The 23,914-nt window shown below is 40.6% G+C and overlaps 2 protein-coding genes across 3 annotated transcripts in view; one reads left to right on the forward strand and one right to left on the reverse strand.

The window, feature by feature from the left end:
- The window catches only part of DYNC2H1 (dynein cytoplasmic 2 heavy chain 1), a 120,354-nt gene extending 119,152 nt beyond the window's left edge, over nucleotides 1-1,202 (reverse strand). For both annotated transcript variants that reach the window (XM_015852271.2, XM_015852270.2), the window contains exon 1: nucleotides 916-1,202. In XM_015852271.2, the coding sequence (XP_015707757.1) occupies nucleotides 916-1,104 (189 nt within the window). In that variant the 5' untranslated portion in view covers nucleotides 1,105-1,202. The remainder of the gene's footprint in view (nucleotides 1-915) is intronic.
- Nucleotides 1,203-1,267: 65 nt separating this feature from the next.
- On the forward strand, nucleotides 1,268-16,837 carry DCUN1D5 (defective in cullin neddylation 1 domain containing 5). Its single transcript, XM_015852273.2, has 8 exons — nucleotides 1,268-1,627; nucleotides 4,432-4,523; nucleotides 6,594-6,664; nucleotides 6,863-6,954; nucleotides 11,250-11,358; nucleotides 11,447-11,551; nucleotides 12,339-12,441; nucleotides 13,195-16,837. Exons 1-8 carry the CDS (start codon nucleotides 1,545-1,547, stop codon nucleotides 13,248-13,250), a joined length of 711 nt encoding a protein of 236 aa, XP_015707759.1. The 5' UTR covers nucleotides 1,268-1,544; the 3' UTR covers nucleotides 13,251-16,837.
- Nucleotides 16,838-23,914: the final 7,077 nt, after the last annotated feature.

The raw sequence follows: 23,914 nt of genomic DNA on the forward strand, positions 1-23,914 counted from the left end.
CCTGGGCAGTTGTGAACTCTCCTCTCTTAAAAGAAATGGAAGGTCAGTAAGAACAGCTTTCAGTTTTACCTGGCAGTATTACATTTAATTTCTTCTTGTTAAGTCTATTGCTATGAATTTCCCCCATTTTCTACATTGTTTCACTGAGTCTAAGGGTGAGCATAATGGCCTCTATACACACACACTGGGCTTGACACATTGTACCAACAGATGTGGTGAAGAACTCATTGAAATGTCCAATAGAGAGACTTGGGGGTCCTGGTGTAGGAGAAGCTGGACATGAGCCAGCAGTGAGCTCCTGCAGCCTGGAAGGACAACTGTATCCTGGGTTGTATCAACAGAGGGGTGGTCAGAAGGGAGAGGGAGGTGATGGTTCCCCCCTACTCTGCACTCATGAGGCCCCAGGCCCTGCATCCAGACCTAAAGCACCCAGCTTGGGAAAGACAAAGGTGTTGATCAGGTCCAGAGGAGGGTCAAGATGATCCTCTGATCATTCCCTTAGGAGAAAAGGCTGAGGGAGCTGGTCTTGCTCAGCGAAGAGAAGACAAGGCTCTGGGGAGACCTCATTATGGCCTTCCATTACTTGAGGGGAGCTTATAAACAGAAAGGAGACTGACACCAACGGGATAAAGGGAAATGGCTTTAAACTAAAAAGAGGGGAGATTTAGATAATAGGAAGAAATTTTTACATTCAGAGAGTGGTGAGGCCCTGGCACAGGCTGCCCAGACAAGCCGTAGTGCCTTATCTCTGGAGGGGCTTAAGGCCAGGTTGGATGGGGCACTAGACCTGGTGGGTGGCAACCTGCCTATGGCAGGGGTTTGTAAACTGGATGGTATTTAAGGGTCCTTCCAAGCCAAGGCAAGGTACGATTCTACGAAGATCCTGGTCCACACAGCCCACCAAGGCCACGGTACCTTGTTGGAGGCGCTGAGCCGGCCGCCCGCGCACTGCACAACCAGCAGGAACTCGCCGCCGTCGTCGAGGAAACTGTTGAGCTCGGGTCGGGCCCGGAGGGCAGCGGGAGCCGCGGCTGGGTCCAGCCCGAAGTAGTTGGCAGCCGTAGCCGCTATAAAGCGCTTCCTCGGGTCCGTGTCCGCGGCCATGGCTCCGGACCCGCGTTAAGTCCCGGCGTCTCCAGGCCCCGTTTCTATGGCGACTGCAAATCACGGCCGCCCCCTCGAGATGCGGGAGGCGCTCTGCCGGCCCCGCTCCTCCCCCTGGGCGCGGTCTCGGCCGCAGCCCCGCCCCGCGCTGCGCTTCACTTCCGTGTCCCTCCGTCTGCCTCCGGGTCGCCTCCGTTTCCTCTGGAGCCGCTGCCGCCCGGTTCCCCGTTCCCGCTCGGGGCTCGACTCTCACCGCTCGCACCGGCGCGGCGGCGGCGGGCCCGGCCCGGCCCAGCGGGGCGGGGACCAGCAGAAGCAGCGGCGGGGCGAGACGGGGCTGCTCGCGCCTTCGCTCTCGCCGAACAGCGGCAGCCGGAGCGCTGAGCCCGGGGGCCCAGGCGGCGAGCCCCGGCGGGGCGGCCCCCGGCCGGAGCGGAACGATGCCGGTGAAGAAGAAGAGAAAATCCTCGGGGCCGGCGCCGGCGGCGGACGAGGCCGGGCTGAAGAAGTGTAAACTCGGCAGGTAGCGTCTGCGGCCGGCGGGCCGGGCCTCCGGCGCCTGTCGCCGGTTGTGGGTCTCGTGCGGGCGGGGAGCGGCCGCCCCTTTGTGCTGAGTGCGGCCGCTGAGAACAGCGGGAGGAGCGTGCGGAGCTGCTCGCGTCCCCTGCGGGCTTCGCCTGCCGCTTCCAGTGCAGCCCGTCTGCTGCCTCACCATAAGCTCACGCCTGCTGCGGGCTGCGCTCCTGTGTCGTGCTGTTGGCTGTACTCAGACGGCCCGTGGCAAACAGTCTCGTTCTCTTAGTGAAATAGGCAGCATGGCACAAAGCAAAATCGGGAACGGTTTCATTGATAAAGGCGGTACTCTGAAGGATCACAGAGTCAGTAGGGTTCGGAAGGGACCTCTGGAGGTCACCTAGTCCCATCTCCTGCTAAAGCAGGTTCCCTGCAGTAGGGTTGCAGGAAGGCACCCAGTGGAGCTTTGACTGTCCCTGGAGAAAGATACTCCCCAGTCTCTCTGGGCAGCCTGTTTCAGTGCTCTGTCACTGACAGTAAAGTTCTTCCTCACATTTGTATGGAACTTCATGTGTTCCAGGTGTTGTTGCTCATTGTCCCTAGTTCTGTTGCTGCATGTCACTGGGTAGAGCTTAGTCCTATTGACTTGAGCCCAGTGCTTCAGTTATTTATAAACAGTGATAAGATCCTCATAAGTCTTCTCCAGGCTCAGCGATCCCAGGTCACTAAGCCTTTTGTCATGGTGGAGATGCTCCAGGCCCCTCATCATCTTTGTGGTCTTCCACTGGACTCATGCTGGAAGTTCCATATCTTGAACTGAGGAGCCCAGAACTGGGTACAGTATTCCAGATGTGCTATCACTGTCTGGGTCCAAAATGGTTTTGTTGATTGATGTGCATAAAGAGGCCACGTGAGTCATGGTGCCTGAAAATGGCCATTAGAATGCTACAGCAGAGCAGCAGGAGCATCCCATGTGGTGTTCTGGAAGAAACCAAATGTCTTCTCCATCTCTTAGAACTTTCCAAGCATAACAGTAACACAGTGGTTACAGTAAACATCCTGCAGACATCAGAATACAACAGACTTACGAAATCAGTTCTACGGGAATGGATGGCTATTGCAAGAAACTGCAGCATACGCTCTTCCTCTTAGGTTGACCAAATTTGAACTTAGAGCAGAAGCACCTCGGCTTCTATTTTGTTATGACCATTCACTGTGGGTAACTGCTCCAGAGGCTGCTTATTGCGGGTGTTGATGATCTTTTATTTTCAGTCTATATTTATTCACAGCCACTATTTAATAGCCGTTCTTCTGCTAGCATTGTCATGGAATCATAGAACAGCCTGAGTTGGAAGGGATGGTTGAGTCATGCTTTACCCAGTGCTTCTTTCTCATGATTCCACCTCTTAGTGTACTCAGAGTGAGCACTTGTGTTTTCTGATGCTCTACTTTGTGAAGCAACCTAAATTCTTCTGGTTTGTATGACAGATTTTCAGTTTCCTTGCCCATCACAGCCTTTCTCTGCAGCTGTTCCAGTTTCAGTTCTTGAACACTGATAACCAAAAATGAACATTCATATTAGCTGCTCACAAAATGGTGAAGATAGGAGCGTTTCTAACGGAGTGTTTAAATGTAGCTTTATATTGCTAATATTATTTAATGAAACATGTAATTACAAATAGCTATAAACTAATGTGGTTGAAACCAGCACGTGATAGTATGGCTCTTCTTCTTTCTAGTGACCTGTGCTATTAAAAGCATTTGGGTATTTGTGTTGTATGTCTTGAATTGTAGTTTTCAGAACACAAGGCTTCATCTTAGCACTGCTTTTTCTGCTAAGGAAGCTTAAAGCAATACATAAGAGCTGAAATTGTTCAGTGTCTTTAGAACTGAACCATTCTTTTCCTGTTTGACATTTTTCTTTTTAAAATGGCAGTCTTGGTATGAGAGGATTTAAAATTATGCAGCACCATTTACTATTGCCTCATTCTTGGAAGTAATCTTTGCACGTTCTAGAAGCACTCGGTGTGTGAGAGAAGAATGCACTGTAAAGGTGCCATAACTCCATCCTGTCTTCATGTTTTCGTGTCGTGTTTTTACTGGAAACAATCAGTTATGTTGTACATTCCTTCAAAGAAAGGCGAGTTACAAAAATTGACCTCCTAGGTGAACAGGAAATTGTGCCATGTAAGGAAGGTAATGTAGGGGGTGGGAGCTGTCTGTGCACTGCAGTTGGAGTCTTTCCAAAGCTTGTATATTACTATTCTGGTCTGTGCCAAACAGCCATAGAACTTAGAGATTTAGTTACATGCTTAATATAAACAATCTGACCGAGTTTTCTTCCCAGATTTGGGTGCCTAAATATAAATGGTCTGACTTTTAAATATGTCAAACTCTACAGCTTTTGATGACCTAAATTGGATCTGTGCATCTTCAGCACCCTTGACTGAAGATCATGCTGCTTAGTAGAAACCAATGTTAAAGTCTTATATAAGTAGATAAGGCATTTGAATTACTGAGCAGTGATGGTTCAGACATCTGCATGTGGATTTTTGGTTTAATATCTACCAGGTAACAGTATTTCAGCATCTCAGCAAAAGTAACAGCTGGGATAAGTCAGACTAAGGTAAGGTTGCATTTCAAGGTAATTTCTTGTTCCAGTGAGTGTTGCAATAGCACGACTGACAATTGCCTCTTAAATTAAGCTTTTTTCATGAATCAGTTGACTTAATTGCAAGTAAAAATAAACAGAATATAACTGGTTTCCCATTTCTCATATTAAAATAACACTTCGTGTCCTTCTGTTTCTATAAGCTATTGCAGGTCACAAACCCCTGGTAAAGTAATAAGTGGAGAGGAGCATTTTTCAAGCAAGAAGTGCCTAGCATGGTTTCATGAATATGCAGGTAATATGCACTGTATACATACTTAAAATGTTTAAAACAAATCAATGTGTCAAATATTATTTGTGTTTTGCTTTATGTCCTCATGGAAATATAGGTATGTCCATATACACATGAATTCATATGGCTCTTACTAACACTTTCTCGGGGATTATCTGACTTTGTTTTTCTCCTCTTTCTCTGTGCTTTATAATTTTCCATGGCATTCTTCAAAATAAAATAACTGATGCTGCATGGTATACAGTGTTGAACTGAGGGATTCTACTGCTGATTAGAAAAGGACAAGTAGAAGTTGGGACTGTGGGCATTTAGATAGAAATTTATTTCTCCAGTGATCTTGTTTGTAACCAGATCAGAATGATAATGGAATAACAGTTAATGATTTAAGCTCTGTGTTCTCATCTTTTAGTAAAGGCTGGTAGGTGCTTGTACTGGTTGTGCTGAGAATCTGTGCTAACATATTTGGTGTCATAAATAACCAGTGTCTCATTCACAAACACTAGAAGTACCCTCTTGTGAAAAAATTAACTCGCTACCCAAGTAGTAGCTGCCTTAGTAAATGTCTAATGTATATTGCAGCACTTACTAAACAATTGTTGCAGCTTGTTTACTAATCATGTGACTAGAAATTCTGTATCTGTAAACTGTGATCAGTATCTTTTCTGACGTAGTCACTGAAGTCCACTGTAACTAATTGGTGACTAAAACTGTTTATTGGCTCAGTTCTCAATGTGAAATGAGGTGGTGTTTTGTCATCCAGGGATTGGTTTAGTATATATGATTCAAAGCCAATACCGTACTGACATTGTTTCCAGAGTAATGAACTAGTCTTGATTCTAGTAATTGCTTTCTCCATTAGATTTGAGGCATACTGTTTTGAACTCTTTCCTGTGGAAGATTTCCTCTCTGTGCTTTTAATTTTCTTATGTGCAAGTAAATCAAATGCCTTTAATTTGCTAAGGCTTATACATTGTATTGTTGTTGAATCAAGAATTCATTGTATGGAAACATAATTGTTAGTTAACCAGTAATCGAAATATGCCACACCTTGTATCTTTTTGTAATTTAAACAGAGAGACAGAGCAGCCTTTTATTATTTACTGATTTCTGAAGTAGCAGCATTTGCCCAAAATGTTCTGTGGTATTTTGTTTTGGGGTACACAGCCTTTGCCTTTTACATGGGCTTATATCCATTAAAACAGTGTTAATGTCAAGGTCCCAATGGTGCACAAAATAGCATGCTAGCAAGTCCTTTGATAATATTGGGCAGCCTACAAGTAGTAGTTTTTGGAACAGGCTTAGCAGAAATAGCTGGAACCAGAGGGATTCGGGGAAATGATACATTTTGCAGTGTGTCCATATGTGCTCTTTAAATACACTCTATTGCTGCCTTTTTAGACTTTCTTCATATTAAAAGCGAAAGGTAACAGCATAATATCGTCTGTTCTGGCCTCAGCTACATTACTTTCATTGTAGTCAAAGCTTTTACTGCTTTTTGCCTAGCATTTTTTTTTTTTTTTCAGATTTATTATACTGTTTCATTCATAAAGGGTTAATGGCAGATAACAATTCTTATAATAACTATGTTAGTGCAAACCCATAATGGCAACACTATTGAAGGGGTAGGATGTGTAATGGTAAGTCAGACAGATGTAGTGTTTTTGTGCTTGTGAAGTACTATTTGAAGAACATTATTCATAGGGCAGAGACGATACTCGCTGAGTTTAGCTTTGTCTATGTGAAGCTCAGTGGATGCTTCTGAAAACCCACATAAGTGAAGTAAAATAGTTTGTGCGCCGTTCTAGGAGGGCAGCTCACAGCAATTCCATATGCATTTTTCTTTTGGTCCTCATGGTTATGTCATTGACAAGTATTTCATACCTGTCTGCATGTTGCAGCTGATAGAATGGCTCTAATACAAAATCTAATCGATAAAGTAATGCGGTGTTTTTAAAAATAGCTTGTATAAAATATTGTATAATTCTTCCTTGAAGTGTGGTAATTCAAATGTAATATACATTTCACTGAATATTACTTCTGTTTCAATTTGGTTTGTTGTTTTTGGTTCTGAAGGTCCTGATGATGTTGTGGGGCCTGAAGGAATGGAAAAGTTCTGCGAAGACATTGGTGTTGAGCCTGAAAATGTAGGTTTCTTTCACAATACTAATCACACTTTTACCGGATTAGACTTAGTTCTGTGTATGTCTCTTCAGTTCAGTAAGCAAAGAGTTGCGTATCTTGTTTGAATGCTTGGAGTTTTCTTCATAGAAAACTAGAAATCTGGAAATCAATTTTTTCTCACATACTAACTCCGTTTTTTTCCCCTTGTTTGTTTCCACCAGATTATTATGTTAGTTTTAGCCTGGAAGCTAGAGGCTGAAAGCATGGGATTTTTTACCAAGGAAGAATGGTTAAAGGGGATGACCTCATTACAGTAAGAGGGTTTTTGTTTGTTTTTTACATATCAAATTTGAACATTCTATTAAATTTTTGTACCTGTAGCTTAATGAATCTTGCCCACTATTTCTTACACATTGGCAGAAAGACACAGAAACTCTTGGTTTTTAGGTCTGGTTTCAGTCACCAGCTGGAGGTAACTTTGTATTTCATCAGATTGGGAATCTGATGACTTCACTAAAAGTTTTGTCTATCGTAATCAGGTCTTGATGGCGTGTTAAAGTATCAGTTATCATACACATGTTCATGGAGACCTCAGATATGCTTCTGTCTCAGCACCGGTATTTTGAGAAGCTGGTTACTGATATCCAAGCTTCATAGATGAGAACTATTTTTGATAATCTGTTGGTTATTGTTGTTGTCTGCTAGGTACAGGTTAGAAGCCATTCTTAATTGCTTAGGTTGAATGATGCTTTTTCAGTTTGTAAGTAGATTTCCCAAATCCTTCTGTGACTAGGGTTATTTTTGTTAATGCTGAAGAGATGTTCATTTGTGTAACTACTGAGCTTTTGGTGAGGCTTGACTCAGCTGTTGTTTTGTTATTTATGAACCTTGCAATTCATTAATGTTTTCAAGGGTGACTTGTTGTGATACCACGTTCAGTTAAACTGTATACATTTTTAAATGTACTGTGTAAATGACTACAAGTCAGTTCTATGAAGACCTTAATTTTTATATCAACTAAAAGGCTTCAAAGTCAACCAGTCTAGCAGAAAGCAAGCACTGGAGTATGGCACCACTTCAGAGCCAATACAGATATGTATTGAGTACGGCAGCTCTTTAGAGATACTCTGAATACTGTAGACTTTTCTGTCTGCACTAATCTAGTGTAGTTAGGACCAAATCTTCATTTTAAGAATAGAGTTCAACCTGCTATAGATGTAATGCATTTAAGACAAAAAGTGTATGCTTTACTTTTGTGCATTTCTACATAAACAGATGTAATCAAAGCACCTACCTAAGCCTAAAACAGTTACTCAGAGGAAGCAAAACAGTGCAATCTGTGCTAGTACCAGGCTGTAGACTAAGCATCTGGTCACTCATATGTGACACTCATAAAGGAGCTGAAGACTCAATGACTTCGAAAAGCATGAATCTGTAGAATTGTGTTCTTTGTGCTCACTGGGAATAGGGGATCATAATAAGACTGCAGGGGTTGAGAGACTCTAGGTTCTAATTAGAGGCTTGACACAAATTTTGAAAGAGAAGGATTTACACTATTAGAGCAGCAGGATCACTTGATTCTTGCATAGCATTATTACACTTTTGCATGGAGAAATTATGTTGCAATTATTAAAAGCCCAGCATGTATTATAAGTGTGATTGATACTACAGAATTTTTACTTCAAAATGCATAGAAAACAGTGTCATGTAATTGCATCGTCAGCACTGGGTGGAATTCAGCTTGAGGTTAAACATTTGAATGTGTGGCTAATGTGCAACAGCTGAATTTCTTAAGCTCTTACTGCAGTTTCTCTATATGTGGTCAATGCTTTGGAACATAAGGTGGCATTCCATGTACACCAAAACTTAGTCTCTGGTCACAGAATCACAGAATGACCTGGGTTGGAAGGGACCTGAAGGATCATGTAGTTCCAACCCCCCTGCCTGGCAGGGCCACCAAACATACACCTTTACTAGATCAGGTTGCCCAGGGCCCCATCCAACCTGGTCTTGAACACCTCCAGGGACGGGGCATCCACAACCTCCCTGGGCAGCCTGTTCCAGGGCCTAACCACTCTCCTAGTGAAGAAAGCTGGTTCCCTGAATCTAAAGTAATCATTTGAATGTCTGAAGTTCTTCGCATTGTCAGCAGAGCGCCTCAGCTGTGCAGTTTATTTCAGCTCTTTAGATGCCTTGTTAGGGTGAAATGAATAGCCCTTAGCAAGTGACTGTTTACTTAGGTTTTGCTTTCATGTCATTGGAGGCTAAATAACTTGAGCATTGAACTCTGGGTATGTGACAGATAGTGGAAAAGGAGATTCGTGTCAGCTGTGCACTTCACATGCCCACAAAGCAAAATATATAGTTGCAGTGTGAAGGCTGTCACTGCACTTAATATTAATAAAAGACTGTCCTGGTGCTTCTGTTGTGTTTTGGTTTTTGTTTGTTTGTTCTTTTTTAATAAAAACTTGATTCCCATTGATCTTAGTCATCTTGTTCATGGTGCAGACACAGAAACAGCTGTGTATATAAAGTAATGGTTTGGAAACTCCTTAGTGCACCAGTGTGAACAGTCATTGGCTGGGTCTGGAAGTGGCTTTACATGACACATCCCTGTATCAGACCTCAGGGTAGTGTGTGTCTGAATGTCAGTTGGCAAATAGGTTGACAAAACTCAGCAATCTTGAGATTTAGCTTGCTTTCATCCTAGTTTTGTTAAGGAAATTACTTTTGTGTTACAGTGTGCCCCAGTGGCACAGTGGTAGGAATGCTGTGTTGCAACACCGGAGGGCCCGGGTTCGAATCCCCGCTGTGGCACAAGTGGTAGAAGTGCTGCTCTGCTATACAGGGGCTCGAATCCCGGGGGTTGGACTCGATGATCTCTAAGGTCCCTTCCAACCCTCATGAGACTATTACTATTATGTATGATAGAATCATGGGGTGGTTCTTACAGGGAGGAATGTTGACGACCTCATAGCTCCAACTCCCCTGCTGTGGGCAGTTCTGCCACCTGCTAGATCAGGCTGCCCAGGGCCTCATCCAACCTGGCCTTGATCATCTCCAGGGATGGGGCAACCATAATGTCTCTGGGCAGGCTGTGATAGTGCCTCACTACTCTCTGAGTAAAGAATTTCTTTCTAATATCTAACCATAATCTCCCCTCTTCAAGTTTTAAACTCTTACCCCTATACACCATGACAAAGAGTTCTTCCCCAGCTTTCCCTGCAAGCCACTTTTAGGTACTGGAAGGCCTCTGTAAGGTATCCTCAGAACTTCTCTAGGCTCAGTAACCACAGCTCTCAGCCTGTCTGCATAGGAGAAGTGCTCCACCCTTTAAGCATCCTTGTGGCCTTCCTCTGAACCTCCTCTAACAGGTCTGTGTCCTTGGGATGGGGGCCCACTTGGGACACTGCAGGTGATTGCTCACAAGAGCGAAGTAGGGGGGTTGAATCACCTCTCTTGATCTACTGGTTGTGCTTCCTTTGATGTAGCTGTGATATGTTTTTCTGAGCTGCAAATGCAAATTGCCAGCTTTTGCTGAGCTTCTCATCAACCAGCATCCCAAAACTTTTCTTACTAAGGCTGCTCTCAGTCCATTCTCTTTCCAGCCTGAGTTTGTGCTTAGAATTGCCCCAAATTAGGTGCAAAACCTTGAGTTTGGTAGTTCTGAACTGCATGGGGTTCACATGGGCATCTCTCTCCAGCCTGTCCAGGTCTCACTGTATGGTGTTCCTTTCCCCCAGTGTGATAACAGAACCGCTCAGCTCTGTGTTGTTGGCAGACTTGCTGAGGGCACATTCAAACCCACTGTCCATGTTGCTTACAAAGATGTCAGTTAGTGCTGGTACCAATACTGACTGATATTACCATTAACAGAGTGGACAATAATAGCTGTTTCACTTTGTATTTACACTTATATTTGAGCAACTTTAACAAAGAGTTTTATAGAAAATGTTGGTATGCTGACATTTGTATGTATTTTATGATAAATAATTTCAGGTGAGTTCAGAGTTGTTTGTTAGCAATATACGCATCATAGGTTCTTATAGTTTAAATACAGAACATAATTAGGTAACAGTTTATTTAGCACTGATCTTAGCTTGGACTTTGTCCTCCTTTACCTAGATGTTACTAGAGACAATAACGAAGAGGTTCCACTGAGCAAAAAGGCTCTACTAGCTGGAATCCTTAAATTTGTTTTTGGGTTTTTTCCCAAAGGTTTATGGAGCAGAATCCAGCTGTAGGTAAAGGCTTTATCACCTTAGTGCATGTTGAGTACTGTTGTCTGCAAGCTTTCAGAATGATTGAAAGATAAGGCAGTGATGGCTATGGCACAGAAAGACTTGGTAAAAGTAGAGTCGATGGATTTTAAAAAGCTGGTATTGTTGACACTTAAAAGAAGCAAACAAACAAGCTTGTTTACAGAATCCCAGCAGTCATCATTTCAATAAGCTGCAAATACTGAGCATGTCCAGTGCTCACATCACCTTCACAGTATTTCTAATGCAAATATTTATTTATTTGTTTGTTTTACACTTCCTGGCATTTTTCATGGTCCAAATGTTTTGTTTTGACCTTCTAACATTGTTTCTTCTCCTTTATTTTAAGGTGTGACTGTACAGAAAAGTTACAGAGTAAATTTGACTTCTTGCGGTCACAGCTGAATGACATCTCATCCTTTAAGAATATCTACAGATATGCCTTTGATTTTGCAAGGGTAAGGCTACTGGAATCTTAGGGAAGTTATAATTTTAGTTGTTCAGTGAGCTTGTGCTTCAGTGTTCTTGTGCTTCCTTTAACTCTAGGATAAAGACCAGCGAAGTCTTGATATCGATACTGCAAAATCCATGTTAGCGCTTCTGCTTGGAAGAACTTGGCCACTGTTTTCAGTATTTTATCAGTACCTGGAGGTAGGCATTTCCTTGACTGTTAGAATGATGGTGTGCTAGTTGGGCTGTTTCTGGAAGAGATTTCAGGTTTTGTGTTGTTTGAGTCAAGAATGTTTCTCCTTTTCCTTTCTTCAGGCTCCTTCTGAAACAGCGATGTTCTTATATGCATCACAGATCACTTTTCCTCACTCCCCTTCTCTAATCAAAAGCAGCAAAATTCCATCTTAATTAGGCAATAAAGATAAAATTAGTAAAGTCTGTCTCTTTAGCTACACGTGCTAATTTCAGATTTGCCCTGTTTGGATACGATGTGTAGGTGCCTTAAACTCTGACTGCCTCTGGAAGATTCTTCTCAGCAGTAGTGTGGATGTGTATGCACTGCACAGCATAATGGCCTTGGGACGCAGAATCAGTGATAAGTTGGAGGAAAGTACATGTCCTTGCTATTTTATGTCCTGGAGAAAAGGTTCCTGTAGCTGTTCATTATGGAAATGCACCTGTGCTAAGCATGCCTCACTTCAGGGCAAGATAAAAACGTAACAGTTTTTGAGGCTTTAGAATGAAGTGATTTCAGTTTTACTCTGATCTTCTTTCAAGAAACTATTTTGTAATTTTAGGGCTATGGAATATGTGCTGCATAGTCTTCTAAAAACTGGGGAACCAAGGGAGAAATAGCAGCTGTAGCCCGTTGAATTGGTTTTTAGGAACCAAATGAGGATTATAAATGAGAGAAACTGGGAAGAATGTGCAGCAGCAGTGTCATATCAATTGGCATTGCAATGTTTTGAAATTGAATTCTTTTTCCTAGCAATCGAAGTATAGAGTCATGAACAAGGATCAGTGGTACAACGTGTTAGAGTTCAGCAGAACTGTCCATGCAGATCTTAGCAACTATGATGAAGATGGTGCATGTAAGTAATCATAACAGTATTTTCTTTATTCAGCTATTAATGTCAGCATTTTTATTTGCCGTAAAATGTGAGTACATTAAGTAGCAGAAGCAAAACTTTAAGGGAAAAACTAATTGTTTTCCAGAAACACGTAGATAAACTGTCCTAACAGCCACTCACTTTCAAACAGCAGATACTAATTTTAGAAGCAGATCTCTGGCATGGCAGTGTACTTAAGCCAATTTATATCCAGTTAAGGATCTAGTAAAGCTGCTTGCTACATGAGAACACTATTTGCAAGCTAAACTGTTAACGGAAAACTCTTATTTTACACTTAGACATGATGAATTTTAGCTAAACTATAAAGTAACCTATCTGCTGGTACTTAAGAAATGATTTATGAGCTGATAGTCAAGCCTACTATGGCTGAATTGCAATGATTATCCCATTTTATTCTGCATATCTAATTGTATAATTCTAGAAGCTCCAACAAGAAGGAGTTACTTGCCCCATTTTAGAATATACTCTTATATTGAAGCTTTCCATTCAGTTCAGTACACCTGTTACGTGTGTTGTGAACACCTTTTTTCTTATTTCAGTGTATAGTGTTATTCATACCAGCCTTGGACTGAAGTGACTGTAGTCATGTCTTCATAAGTGTTTGGCTGTAAGGGTTAACACGGACGTTGCCTACGCTCAGTTTTAACCTCCATATGTTAAGAAAAAATGTTTGAAAGACACTGGCAGATATAACTGAGTTTCTTCCTTTTGCAGGGCCTGTACTTCTGGATGAATTTGTTGAATGGCAGAAAGTTCGTCAAGCATCATAGCAAGAATTCAAAAGAAAATGCAAGTTTTTTTGGTGCCCGCCTGTACACAAACTAATAAGAAAAACAGAGGATTGCATTTTCATTTTTATGAAAGACTTTACAGTAATTTTTTTCCTTTTTTAAGGAAGTTTTCTTGTTACATGTGATATGGGCATTTGAACCACACCTCTTCTGAGACTGAAAGTTGGAGTTCTTGTTTTGAGTCTTATGTTTATAGCATTTCTTTCAGAACAATAAAGATTCAGATTTGTGACAAAGGCCTAAAAGTGAAGAATGTCCCTTGAATGTGAGTGTGGTGTCTATTTCTAAAACCAAATCTTTAAAATTACCTTTCTCAGAAGTGCCCTTTGTTATGATTTACTGAGACCTTAAAAATGCTTACCTGGCACTGTTGCTTGCTGGCGGTATGATTGTCTTGTGCAAGAAACGTTAGAAAGTGTGACTAATTATTTGAGCCCTGGGTGGGGGTGTGTTAACTTGCATATTAAGTATCGGTCATGGGTTGTGCCACAGTTTTCAGCTCCTTTTGGAGATAAAGGCCTTAAGCTCTACTTTGTTCTGTTCTGTGCTCACCCAGTGGCATGGCATTTAATGGCAGATGCTTTCCTAAGCAGAAAGGTGTAGAGCACACGTGTGGCTGCGCATGCAGGGTAGCTGAAAACTAGTTGCCTATACTTCAGATGTCAAACAGATACTTTGATACAGTACTGCAGCTTCAAATTTTTACTGCAACTTAGACTTTGAGTTGCTCTGGACAAGAAGTGCAATTTATATATTAAAGGGGAAAGCTGGAAAGACTTGGCTTCAAGCTTTGCCTCTTACCTGTTTTGGACTGGAAGCATTCACAGCATGACTTTTTTTTTTTTTTTTTTTTAAACTCTCTCTTGAAGTTTTTCTATGGTGTCAGAAAGACTTAAATCATCTGCTATTGACCTGTACATAACAGGCTATTAATGTTTACCCTGTTATTCGTGAGTTGAGTTACTGCGATTGCCAGTTTAGGCAGTTTGTGTGACAGCCTTTAAATAAAGTAGAAGTTTGTCAGTCCGCCTTTCTGCCCAGGAATGTGAATGCCATCCTTGAGAAGGAACAGGATTTTAATGTGTAAATACAAGAAAACAAAACAGAAGGAGAGAATGAAGCATTTGTAACTTCTGCTTTATTATATAATTATATCATTTAGACTGTGATAATGCCATGAGACTCCAGTCAGTGATCAAGGCCTCACTGTGCCGAATACTTCAACAGCTTGAAAAAAGAATAGGTAATGTAAGCTAGGCATGACTTGAAGATCTTTGCCTCAGGGAAATTACTTCTGTTTTGCACATCCCTTATTCAGACTAACAAGTGGGAGTTTCCCTATCATTAAGGGAAAGCTTCATTCCCAAGAAAATGGATTTGTTTTTTTCGTTTTATTCAGAGATGGGAGAAGAGTGGAAGGGAGGGGTGAAGAGGAAGGAAGAAATAGTAGGAAGTGGGACAAAATAGAGGTGTGCCCGTGCTGTCATTCTATTAAAGGAATACCTTTGCTACTTGGCACTCTCTGGAGCTGCTTGCTGTTGGGACTGCAGCTGGTGGGGCAGTCAGTGGTGTTCCCTGGGCCTTTCTGCAAGTCACCTGATAGTACAGCTGAGCATTAGAAGTATGGCTCTGCCCAAGCCAAAAAAGCTTTGGAAGACGAAAAAGCTGAGGTACTGGCAGGTCACTGTGCTCGTATGGTGGCTAGTATCTATGTGCATGCAGACACGTGCACTATAGCTGATCTATTTTTCAGACCTTGCAAAGACTTCAGCAGTTCTAATAAACAGGTTTCAGGTTGTCTGTTTGCAGTGCTGACAATTCTGATTTCTCCCATAACAGAGTGCCTTTTGTTTGGAAATTGCCCTTCCATACAGAAACTCGGTGCCAGAATGAAAGTAACTTCAAGAGTCCCAAGAGCCACTCGTTGAGTTTCTGAGATGCACAGAATAAATATACACCAATTAGATCTGGGGATGTACTGCTGTATACTAAATCTCTGCAAGGGCACTGATTCTGAAATGACTTTCTAAAATTCACTTCAATGACTCTCCTAGCTTAGTATATTTAGACCCAGTTATAACTGGAGAATTCTCTTTCCAAGAGTTCTGAAATGCAGGTAGAAGTTGAACATTTTCTAGTGTGGTTGGGAAACAAACAAACAAAAAAACACCTTTTTTTTTTTAGATAATTGCAAGCTGTTCTGAATTCAAGTTAAACCAGTTGGTCTTAGAGGCTGGTGTTAGTGTCTAACAGTAGGAATGATGCATCTGCCATCCAAGACGGTCAAGTACTTACAGTCAAGGTGTAAGATGCTTTATGCTGTATCATTCGCATCTCTGTTAAGGTTTTATCAGTATTCCTCTAATAAATCCACATTTCAGGGATTTATAACTTGGTCTTGCGTGTAATGGAAAATCATCAGTTACTGTAAAACTTGGACTGGGAATGAATGTATTTAAACGACTTAAAATCAATATAGTTTTTCAAATTTGAATAAAATAGGATTTTAAGTTATGTTTCTGTGCTCTAAACTGCAATCAGATTTATTGTTTAAATGTGAACTGATGGCTTGTACAGTTTCATTGTGAGCTGGTCACTTTTCTTAGCTGTCTGCTTTTTATTAAATCACCCTACATCTTCCTGTGGATAAGTGCCAAAAGCTGTTTATTTATTTTTCCTTCTATTTTGTGCACATCCACAAGCCAAATCTGAGTCCAGCTGAATGCTTCCATTAGTCTTCACGTTGTAGTTTTGCTTTGCTCAGGTGCATTTCAATGTCTCAAATAAGGAAGCGACCCAGTTTTTGCCATATCTTATGATGAAAGTTCACAAGTGAAACCTGCTGCCATAGCTACAAGAAGTAATAAAAGCAAGGGTGAAATGTCTTCCAAAACTAAATCGCAGTGATGTCTCTCTTGATATTATAAGCTTTGCTTTAGTCTCATTTTTAATTTCTTCACATGAGTTCTCTGTTACACAGCTAAATTTTTCTCAGTTCCTAAACAGGAAAGTTTTGGGTTTTTAATCTGAAAACACGCAGCTGTTCATGGAAAAAGCCATACTGGTAGATCGGAATGTAATATTTCTTCTATGTAAAAATGTGATTTTGAATTAAACAGTCATGTATATTTACCTCTGTCCTTTAACTGTATGTGTACTTCTGATCACATTTATCTTCACTGTTTAACCATATAATTCTTTACTGATGGCTGTAATTTCACATTTCTATATAGTGGAACTTGAATTTTGCATTTAGATACAAATTTGGTACCGATCACAGCTTTTCCTTCCCCTAAAGGAGACGCTGCAGTCTACAGTTTGGTTGTTAAGGTATTTCTTCCTATCTTTGGAGAGCTTTGAGCTGATACTTTGATATTGACTGCAAAAAACAAAAGGAAAGGAAAAAAAAAAACTTGCAAGGGACCATAAGTTGAATGTTTCTGATGTTTTGCTCATTTTTCTTATAGCTGGTGAACAGTTCTTTCAATGCAATGTGTACAAACTTGTACAGGTTTAGCTTTGTTGAGTATGACGAATAAAAGTGTTATCGAATAGGGCAGATCAAATCTTTTCTGTCATGCTGCCTTTTTTAGCTTTGGGGTTTTTTTGGTTTGTTTTTGTGTGTGTGTGAATGTATGACTGTTGGTAATCGCTGAAGGACATAACTTTCAGCAAAATGGGTCTATCTAATTTCTAGCCTAAGCCTCAATGATTTCTTTACTGCTCTGTGCTCCTGCCGGTAATAGAACCTGATCTTAACCGAGAGCTACAGCAAACATCATCTTTGATCACAGTCATGTTGGTGGGTGTTGATGGAAGGCAGTAAACCTGGTAGTTAACTGTCCTGAATTATACGTTCAGTCAGCCTTGTTCCAACAACCTGTTGCAAAGCATATGAATGGAGAGAGATTCAAGCTCTTTCTTCCCCCTCAAGTGTTTGATTTTAGGCAATTATGCATTTATGATTTGTGCCCGTTACCACAAGATACACTGGGCACAAACTGGCACACAGGAGGTTCCCTCTGACCACCAGGAGCACTGCTTGCTGTGCAGGTGACGGAGCACTGGCACAGGCTGCACAGAGGCTGTGGGGTTTCCTCCTTGGAGATCTCCTCAAGTCACCTGGAGGTTGCCCTGGGCACTCTGCTCTGGGTGTCCCTGCTGGAGCAGGGCTTGGGACTGAGAGACACAGAGATGCCTTCCATCCTCAACCGTTCTGTGATTTATCTGCCTGTTTCTTAGAATATTCTTCCATAGGGATTTTTAGAGCACGTTACAAAAGGATGAAAGGTAGTGTCCTGTCATGTTCGTGTTTGGGTTAGTTGCCACTGTTTCCTTGCACATAGCACTTGCTCTTTTACTGGTGCTTTCTCATTATTGAGCCTCCATACCATTCCTGCCCTACGGCACCTTTCCTTCCTTGAGGATCATCAGTTTGTCTCTAACCTTAGGGAAGTCCACTTTGTTGTCTCTACAGATCCACTTCCATCCACTTTTGACACTGAAGTTCCTCCTGAGTCAAAGGGGTGTCTGAGTGCATGCAGTCCCGCTATCTCATCTGTAGCTAGAAGAGATGGCAATGCTTCCATCACTTCTCTCTTTATCCTTCTGTACTGTGCACTCTGCATTTCTTTTCTGTGAGAAAGGACAATTTGGAGTTAGATAAGCATGTTAAAGACAGCTGTTGTACTTTAAGATGATGCTACTGTTACCTTTGTTTTATTTTTTTAAACCTCTGCTGGGCTTTCTATCAAAATTATGCTAGTCTCTCACATTTGTGTATCCATCACTTCATCCAGTGAACACACTTTAATCTTGCTTCTGGTTTTGTCCTAATTAAGCAGAGTATGGCATCGATCTTCAATAGTAACTCACCATCATGACAACGGCAGAAGACACACATTCATGAATCTTTTATACATTACATTGGACAGAACATAATCTCAAAGATCTGGCTACTATTTCTTGACCCGCAGTGGTTCCAACAATGTTTCTGTTGAATAACCTTACTATTTTTTAGTTTATTAAAATACTGTGATTGTGTCCTGTTCTTCTAGAAACTATAGCTTTAATAAAGATGTTCTAAACCACTATTTTTCATCTTAAACTTCCTCCTTCGTTTCGTCAACTTAAGAAGAAATTGCTGTGCATTTCAGGATTCTTACTGGCCTATGTATTTTTATCAGCTTCATAGTAAATTAATGCTGATAATAAAACCACTTGAAAGTGTTTGTGGCTTACATGAATTCTATATAACATAGAAGTTCATTCTTCCTGTGTGGTTTTCAGATGAGTTTTGTTTTCATTGTGCATCTTATGATAATGAATTAAAGGGCTTCAATATAGTATTCCAACTAGTTTAAGTTAATTCTGATTTAGTAATAAGGTTATTCTTTTTCATTTTCTTTCTAAACATTGGATTGTTCCATAAAGGTTTACTGAACCTACTGAAGTAAAATGAAATGGTAATTATGATTTTTGTGACCCAGCAATTATGGACTAATTGTGGAATTCTTTTTTACATTCAAATTTATCTCCAAATCAGTTTACAAACAATGAAATATTGTATGATGAAACGCCCCTAAATAATTAGTTTTAAAACAAATAGGATTAACAGCAAAAATTATGCCCTCCTCTATTTGGCCAAAATACTCCAATGTGAACATGTTAAATTGTTGGCCAAGGCAACAAATTCAGAACACATCTGAAATATTATTAATCTATGAGGAATGTGGTCACTTAAGGAAATTATAGATTATAGTCATAATAGAAAGAGTAACGCTAATTATGTAAGGAGTAGGTCCTCAGTGGATCTGGCACTTTCTTCTGAGTAATTCTGTTGCAAGGGATTTGAGGTACTAGTTTTGTGTTCATAGATTTATGAAGCAAAAGGCACAGCTTGTTTCCTCACATGCATTTCACTTTTGCATAAGCAGTGTAGTAGTAATACAAAACACACTGGTGCTGGAGTGCTGTGGGCTGGGCATGAGTCATTGCACTGACTTTTGATGTAAAAAGTGGATCTTCCCAACAAGTCAGAAAAGGAGAGATTTGATAATGTAGCATCATCAAATTCTGTCCATTTTCTAATCATTTCCATTTCTGTTTGTTTAAGCTGTGTGATGCATTGTTCCCACTGCAGTTCACCATCACCTGTGATGGTGATTACTGACATAAGGAGTGGATACTCTGCTGTGGAAACATCCCCATAGAATGGGAGATGCCAAACCTAACAGAGTTTGTTGCAATTGTTACTGACACGTGAGTGAACTACCAGGATGCTTATGTGCCAAGACCTGCCCTTAGCCAGTTTTTCTGGTTTAGATTGTTTATGGAACTGTGATTTGGGGCCACATATTACATTTTGCAAGGTTATTGTTGTGCCTGTGACCTACAAACTGAGTTTACTGTATACTGAGGTTAATTAGGATGTACAATTTTAAATGGAATGCTCATTGCCTAACAGGATGACAGTTTGTTGAGCTTTTTCATGTACTTTTGCCATATAGTGAACATGATCCATAGCTCAATGAACCACTGATATCTAAAACCAAAGGGAAGAATCTGAAGGCTCAGTCACTGTTAGTAACCAGTGCTTAAGCTTCAAAATATATTTTCACTTGCTACTTTATTTCTTGATATTCATTGTAATTTTCTGAAATATCTTCCTTGGTTAAGGAACATGTTCCAAATCCTTGTTTCATAAAAGATTATCATGTTTCTATTACTTTGATAGTCTGGGGGACAGCTAGCATACCAGAGGATAAGGCTTTAGTTTCATTACACTAGGTACTGTATTGTTAAAGCTGTGTTTCTGATCTAAGGACATCACCATCTTACAAATAACGGCTGTGATCATGCTTTGCATGGTGTTTGTCTTTTAAATGGAATGTTCTTGAAATCACAGAATCACAGAATGACCTGGGTTGGAAGGGATCTCAAGGATCATGAAATTCCAACCCTCCTGCCTGGTAGGGCCACCAAACTTCCACAATTATTAGATCAGGTTGCCCAGGGCCCCATCCCACCTGGCCTTAAACACCTCCAGGGATGGGGCATCCACAACCTTCCTGGGCAGCCTGTTCCAGGACCTCATAATATTAACTTTTTTTTCCATATAAGGACTTAATATTAACTTTTTTCCTCTATAATTGCTCAATACTCCTTAAAAATATAAGCATAAAACCAAGAACTTATTTTGCAGTATTAGCTTTATCATTTCAAGACTGAAAATCCTCCCATTCAAATTTATCACTTTGTTTACAGATTTTCAGAATTCTTTGCTTCTGAAAGCTGTCATTGATATTAGCATAGTTCAAACCTACCAACGAGTCCAGTTAAGTGCTACAAATTTATTGGTCAAGCTTTGCCTTTTTGGCATTTTTTCAGCCCAGCAAGCCACAAATTTCTGTGTTTTTGCAGAGTTAGCTCCATAGGATTTCAAGTGGAGATAATCCCATTCAAAATATAGCACATCTCATAAACAAGAGATTCATCATGGCTCTCCATAGTGCTGTGCTGCCAATAAAACTGAGTTGTTGGAGAAGAGATGAATTGTCTTTTATGTCCAGAACTTCTGCTGTCAGAAGGCAGATTATGTGATTGCTTTATTGAACGCTGCTAATTTGATTTTAGAATGCTTTTCATACAACAGCATATTCAATTTAGTATTGCTCATAAGAATGGACATCAGGTGCATGAGAGTGTTCTATGAAATCAGTGAGTCAATGCTTCATATTCTACCAATGCATGGGGGGTGAACAATTGATAATAACTAAAAATTTAGAGCAGCAGTATACAAATGGACATACATAGGAATTCATAGATGTTTTGCCCCGCCTTTCTATTGTTAATGTATTACCAGCACTCCTGGTAGCACAGTGTGAGCAGTGGAAAGCTGACTGCAGACTGAGCAATGGCGCTGTGCTTCCAGCAACTAGGGCAGGCTGTGCAGTATGCAGAGAGGCAGCCTGTGAATGGCTGTCATGGAGTGATCTGGAACCTCTCTGCTTTCTTTAAGCAGTGAGTTTAACTTCACCATTAGCAGTAATGTACATAGAAAATTATTTTCCTTTCAACAGATTGCTCTGCCAGAAGTCACAGGGCAAGTCACTGATGTATCAGGATCTGTGACTCTCACCTGCTTTACTGACCTTTACAATCCTGCCAAAGCTTCTGTTGGCTTTGTGCTTGCAGGAAGAAGTGGATGGACTTTGATCCAGCTGCACTGGCAGAGTTAGTTCCACGTATGTATATATACTAATTAATTCCATAGCTTTCATCACCGTTCCATATAAATGTACCTAAGGGAACATAATGGAGAAGCATTATTTCATTAGAAATTTGTGTTTGTTGACTTACTTACCTTTTCAACAAGCCGAGGGAGCCTTTGCATTTCAAAACACATTGTCAAATATCTATGTACTGTTACCATAAGTACCAAATACTGTTTGTTATTGGTACGAACATTGTCAACGTTTGCTGTGCAATGAACTAGAGCTATAGTATTTCACTACATATCATTGTGGAGCGTTATAAACATCTTGGAGAAGCTGATCTTTTAGTTAGAAAGGTTTGGGCAGGAAAGAACCTCAGAGATCATCAAGTCCAGCACACCTGCTGTGGAAAGGGGCATCTTCCACTGGATCAGACTGCTCACAGTTAACATGAAAAACATATTTTCCTCCTAGTAAAAGACATCTGTGGATCGATCATCTTTCAAAATGTTTTAATTCTGTAATCCAATTAGAAATGAGTGGTTCTGTTCCATTAGCTTGGCACCCGTTCTTTCCCAATTCCTCCCTGCATTAGGAATCCAAGAAAAATGTCTTGACAAGAACAGATGAGCAACCACTACATTTAGTAGCATGATTAAATCTAAGCATGCAAATCTCATTGACACAATTCAAGTTAAGTTAGTTCATTCAGGAGCCTTAGACCAGAGGCAGTATTAATTAGCATTTGGAGGAATACTGAAGCAATTGGCTTCTAGTTAAAGCAAGTAGTAAAAATAAATCCCACTTTTTTTATTATTATTATTATTTTAAATTAATACTCCAAATTATAAATGTTTTAGAGTATTTCTTGCTTCCACCTGTGGCATTAATTTGACTTTGGCAGTCTTTATAAAATAATTTTCAAAAAATGAAATGAGAGATGTTGAAACTTTTGTTCTGAAATAATGATTTTCTTTCTTTTTAACCTATGAGTGCAACAATTGTGCAAAGAAAGCTGTTGTGTTGTTTTTTATCTCAACATATTAAAAGGGAGCCTAAGCAGGTCCAGCCTTCTACAACAGGTTTTATTATTTCTGAGATAAGTGCAACCCACTTTTGTGACAAAATTAGAAGTCATCATCTCCCTACTCTCTCCTATTTTTTACTTCCCAGAAAAATGTGCTGTGCTTTGGAACACTAAAATACAGCAGGTTCCTTTCAGTTTTAACCATGAGGGAGGATTTGGAACTTTTAAATACTGCAACTTAGCAAACTGACTTCTAGGTAATTCTAGCCAGAGAAGTTGCGGTAAATACTTGTCTGCTGACTAAATGTACATTTAACACACAGCCTGCACTTGCTGCAGTGCAGCATCAGAATTTATCTGTCTCCATTTTTTAAACCAAAGTTAATTTCTTTCACAAGCAGATTCACAACTAAATCCTGACACACATCATCTCTTTAAGGGACAAGAGCCCTTAGGATCGACTCTTTGCAAAAAACTTCCTAGAAAACAGGTGATGGCTAATATAATCTTGCTACAAAATCAAACCTGCCAAAGTCAGAGACTGCTCTGCAGTGCTAAAACTTAAATGTCTTTTAGGAAAGCTCCGGTAAACATTTTAAACTGAAGTATTTTAATTTAGTAGGACATGGGTTTCATTTGATGGACACAGGAAATACGGGCACCATGTAAATCAGCTCTCCAAATCTCTTCAAATCACTTTTAACTCTGACTCATAACAAGCCCAGTTCAACAGAAGTACTGATTGCTTCCAGTGTAGTCTACCAGTTGAATGGAGAGGCTGATAGTGAGTCAGAGACATTAAAGGAGTTTATCAGACTATTGGAAGCTCCAGCAGGTAGGATGATGATTTCCTGTGTAAGGTGGCATTGTAACTATTCTGCTTCCAAAACTAAGCAGGAGATACAGGATCAGCTACATTTGATACAGAAGGAAGTGTTAATACAACTGATTTCTTCAGCAGTTGGAATTTCCCTGGAGATCCGGCCCAGACCATCTCAAATCAATGATGCTCACAAAGGAAGCGCCCAAGTCTGGTTAAGAAATCAGACTGCAATAAAGATGGAATTAGTAGAATAGAGGAACTGTAAAGGCAAGAGAATAAGCTGGCCATAAAACAGGAGAATAAGTTAGGCCATCAGCAAGGAGGACACGATGCTTTTAAGAGCAGTAAAAAGAGTGTGATCAAACACATTTCCTTTTCCATTAATAATTTTTGCCCCTTGTATTACTGCTCCTGAAGAATCACACCTCCACAGCTAGCCCGCTTTTGCTATTGAGACTGCCCTATTTTGAGCAGTCTCAATAACTCTTTGCTGCAGTATGTATGTTACTTAAGTGTGAATTTTACTTGCTGTCTATGTAGGACAAAGCGTTCTTATAGTTCCATCTGATTTCTATGA

Source organism: Coturnix japonica, chromosome 1 (assembly GCF_001577835.2).
Source record: "Coturnix japonica isolate 7356 chromosome 1, Coturnix japonica 2.1, whole genome shotgun sequence".
In the NCBI taxonomy this organism is placed as follows: Eukaryota; Metazoa; Chordata; class Aves; order Galliformes; family Phasianidae; genus Coturnix; species Coturnix japonica.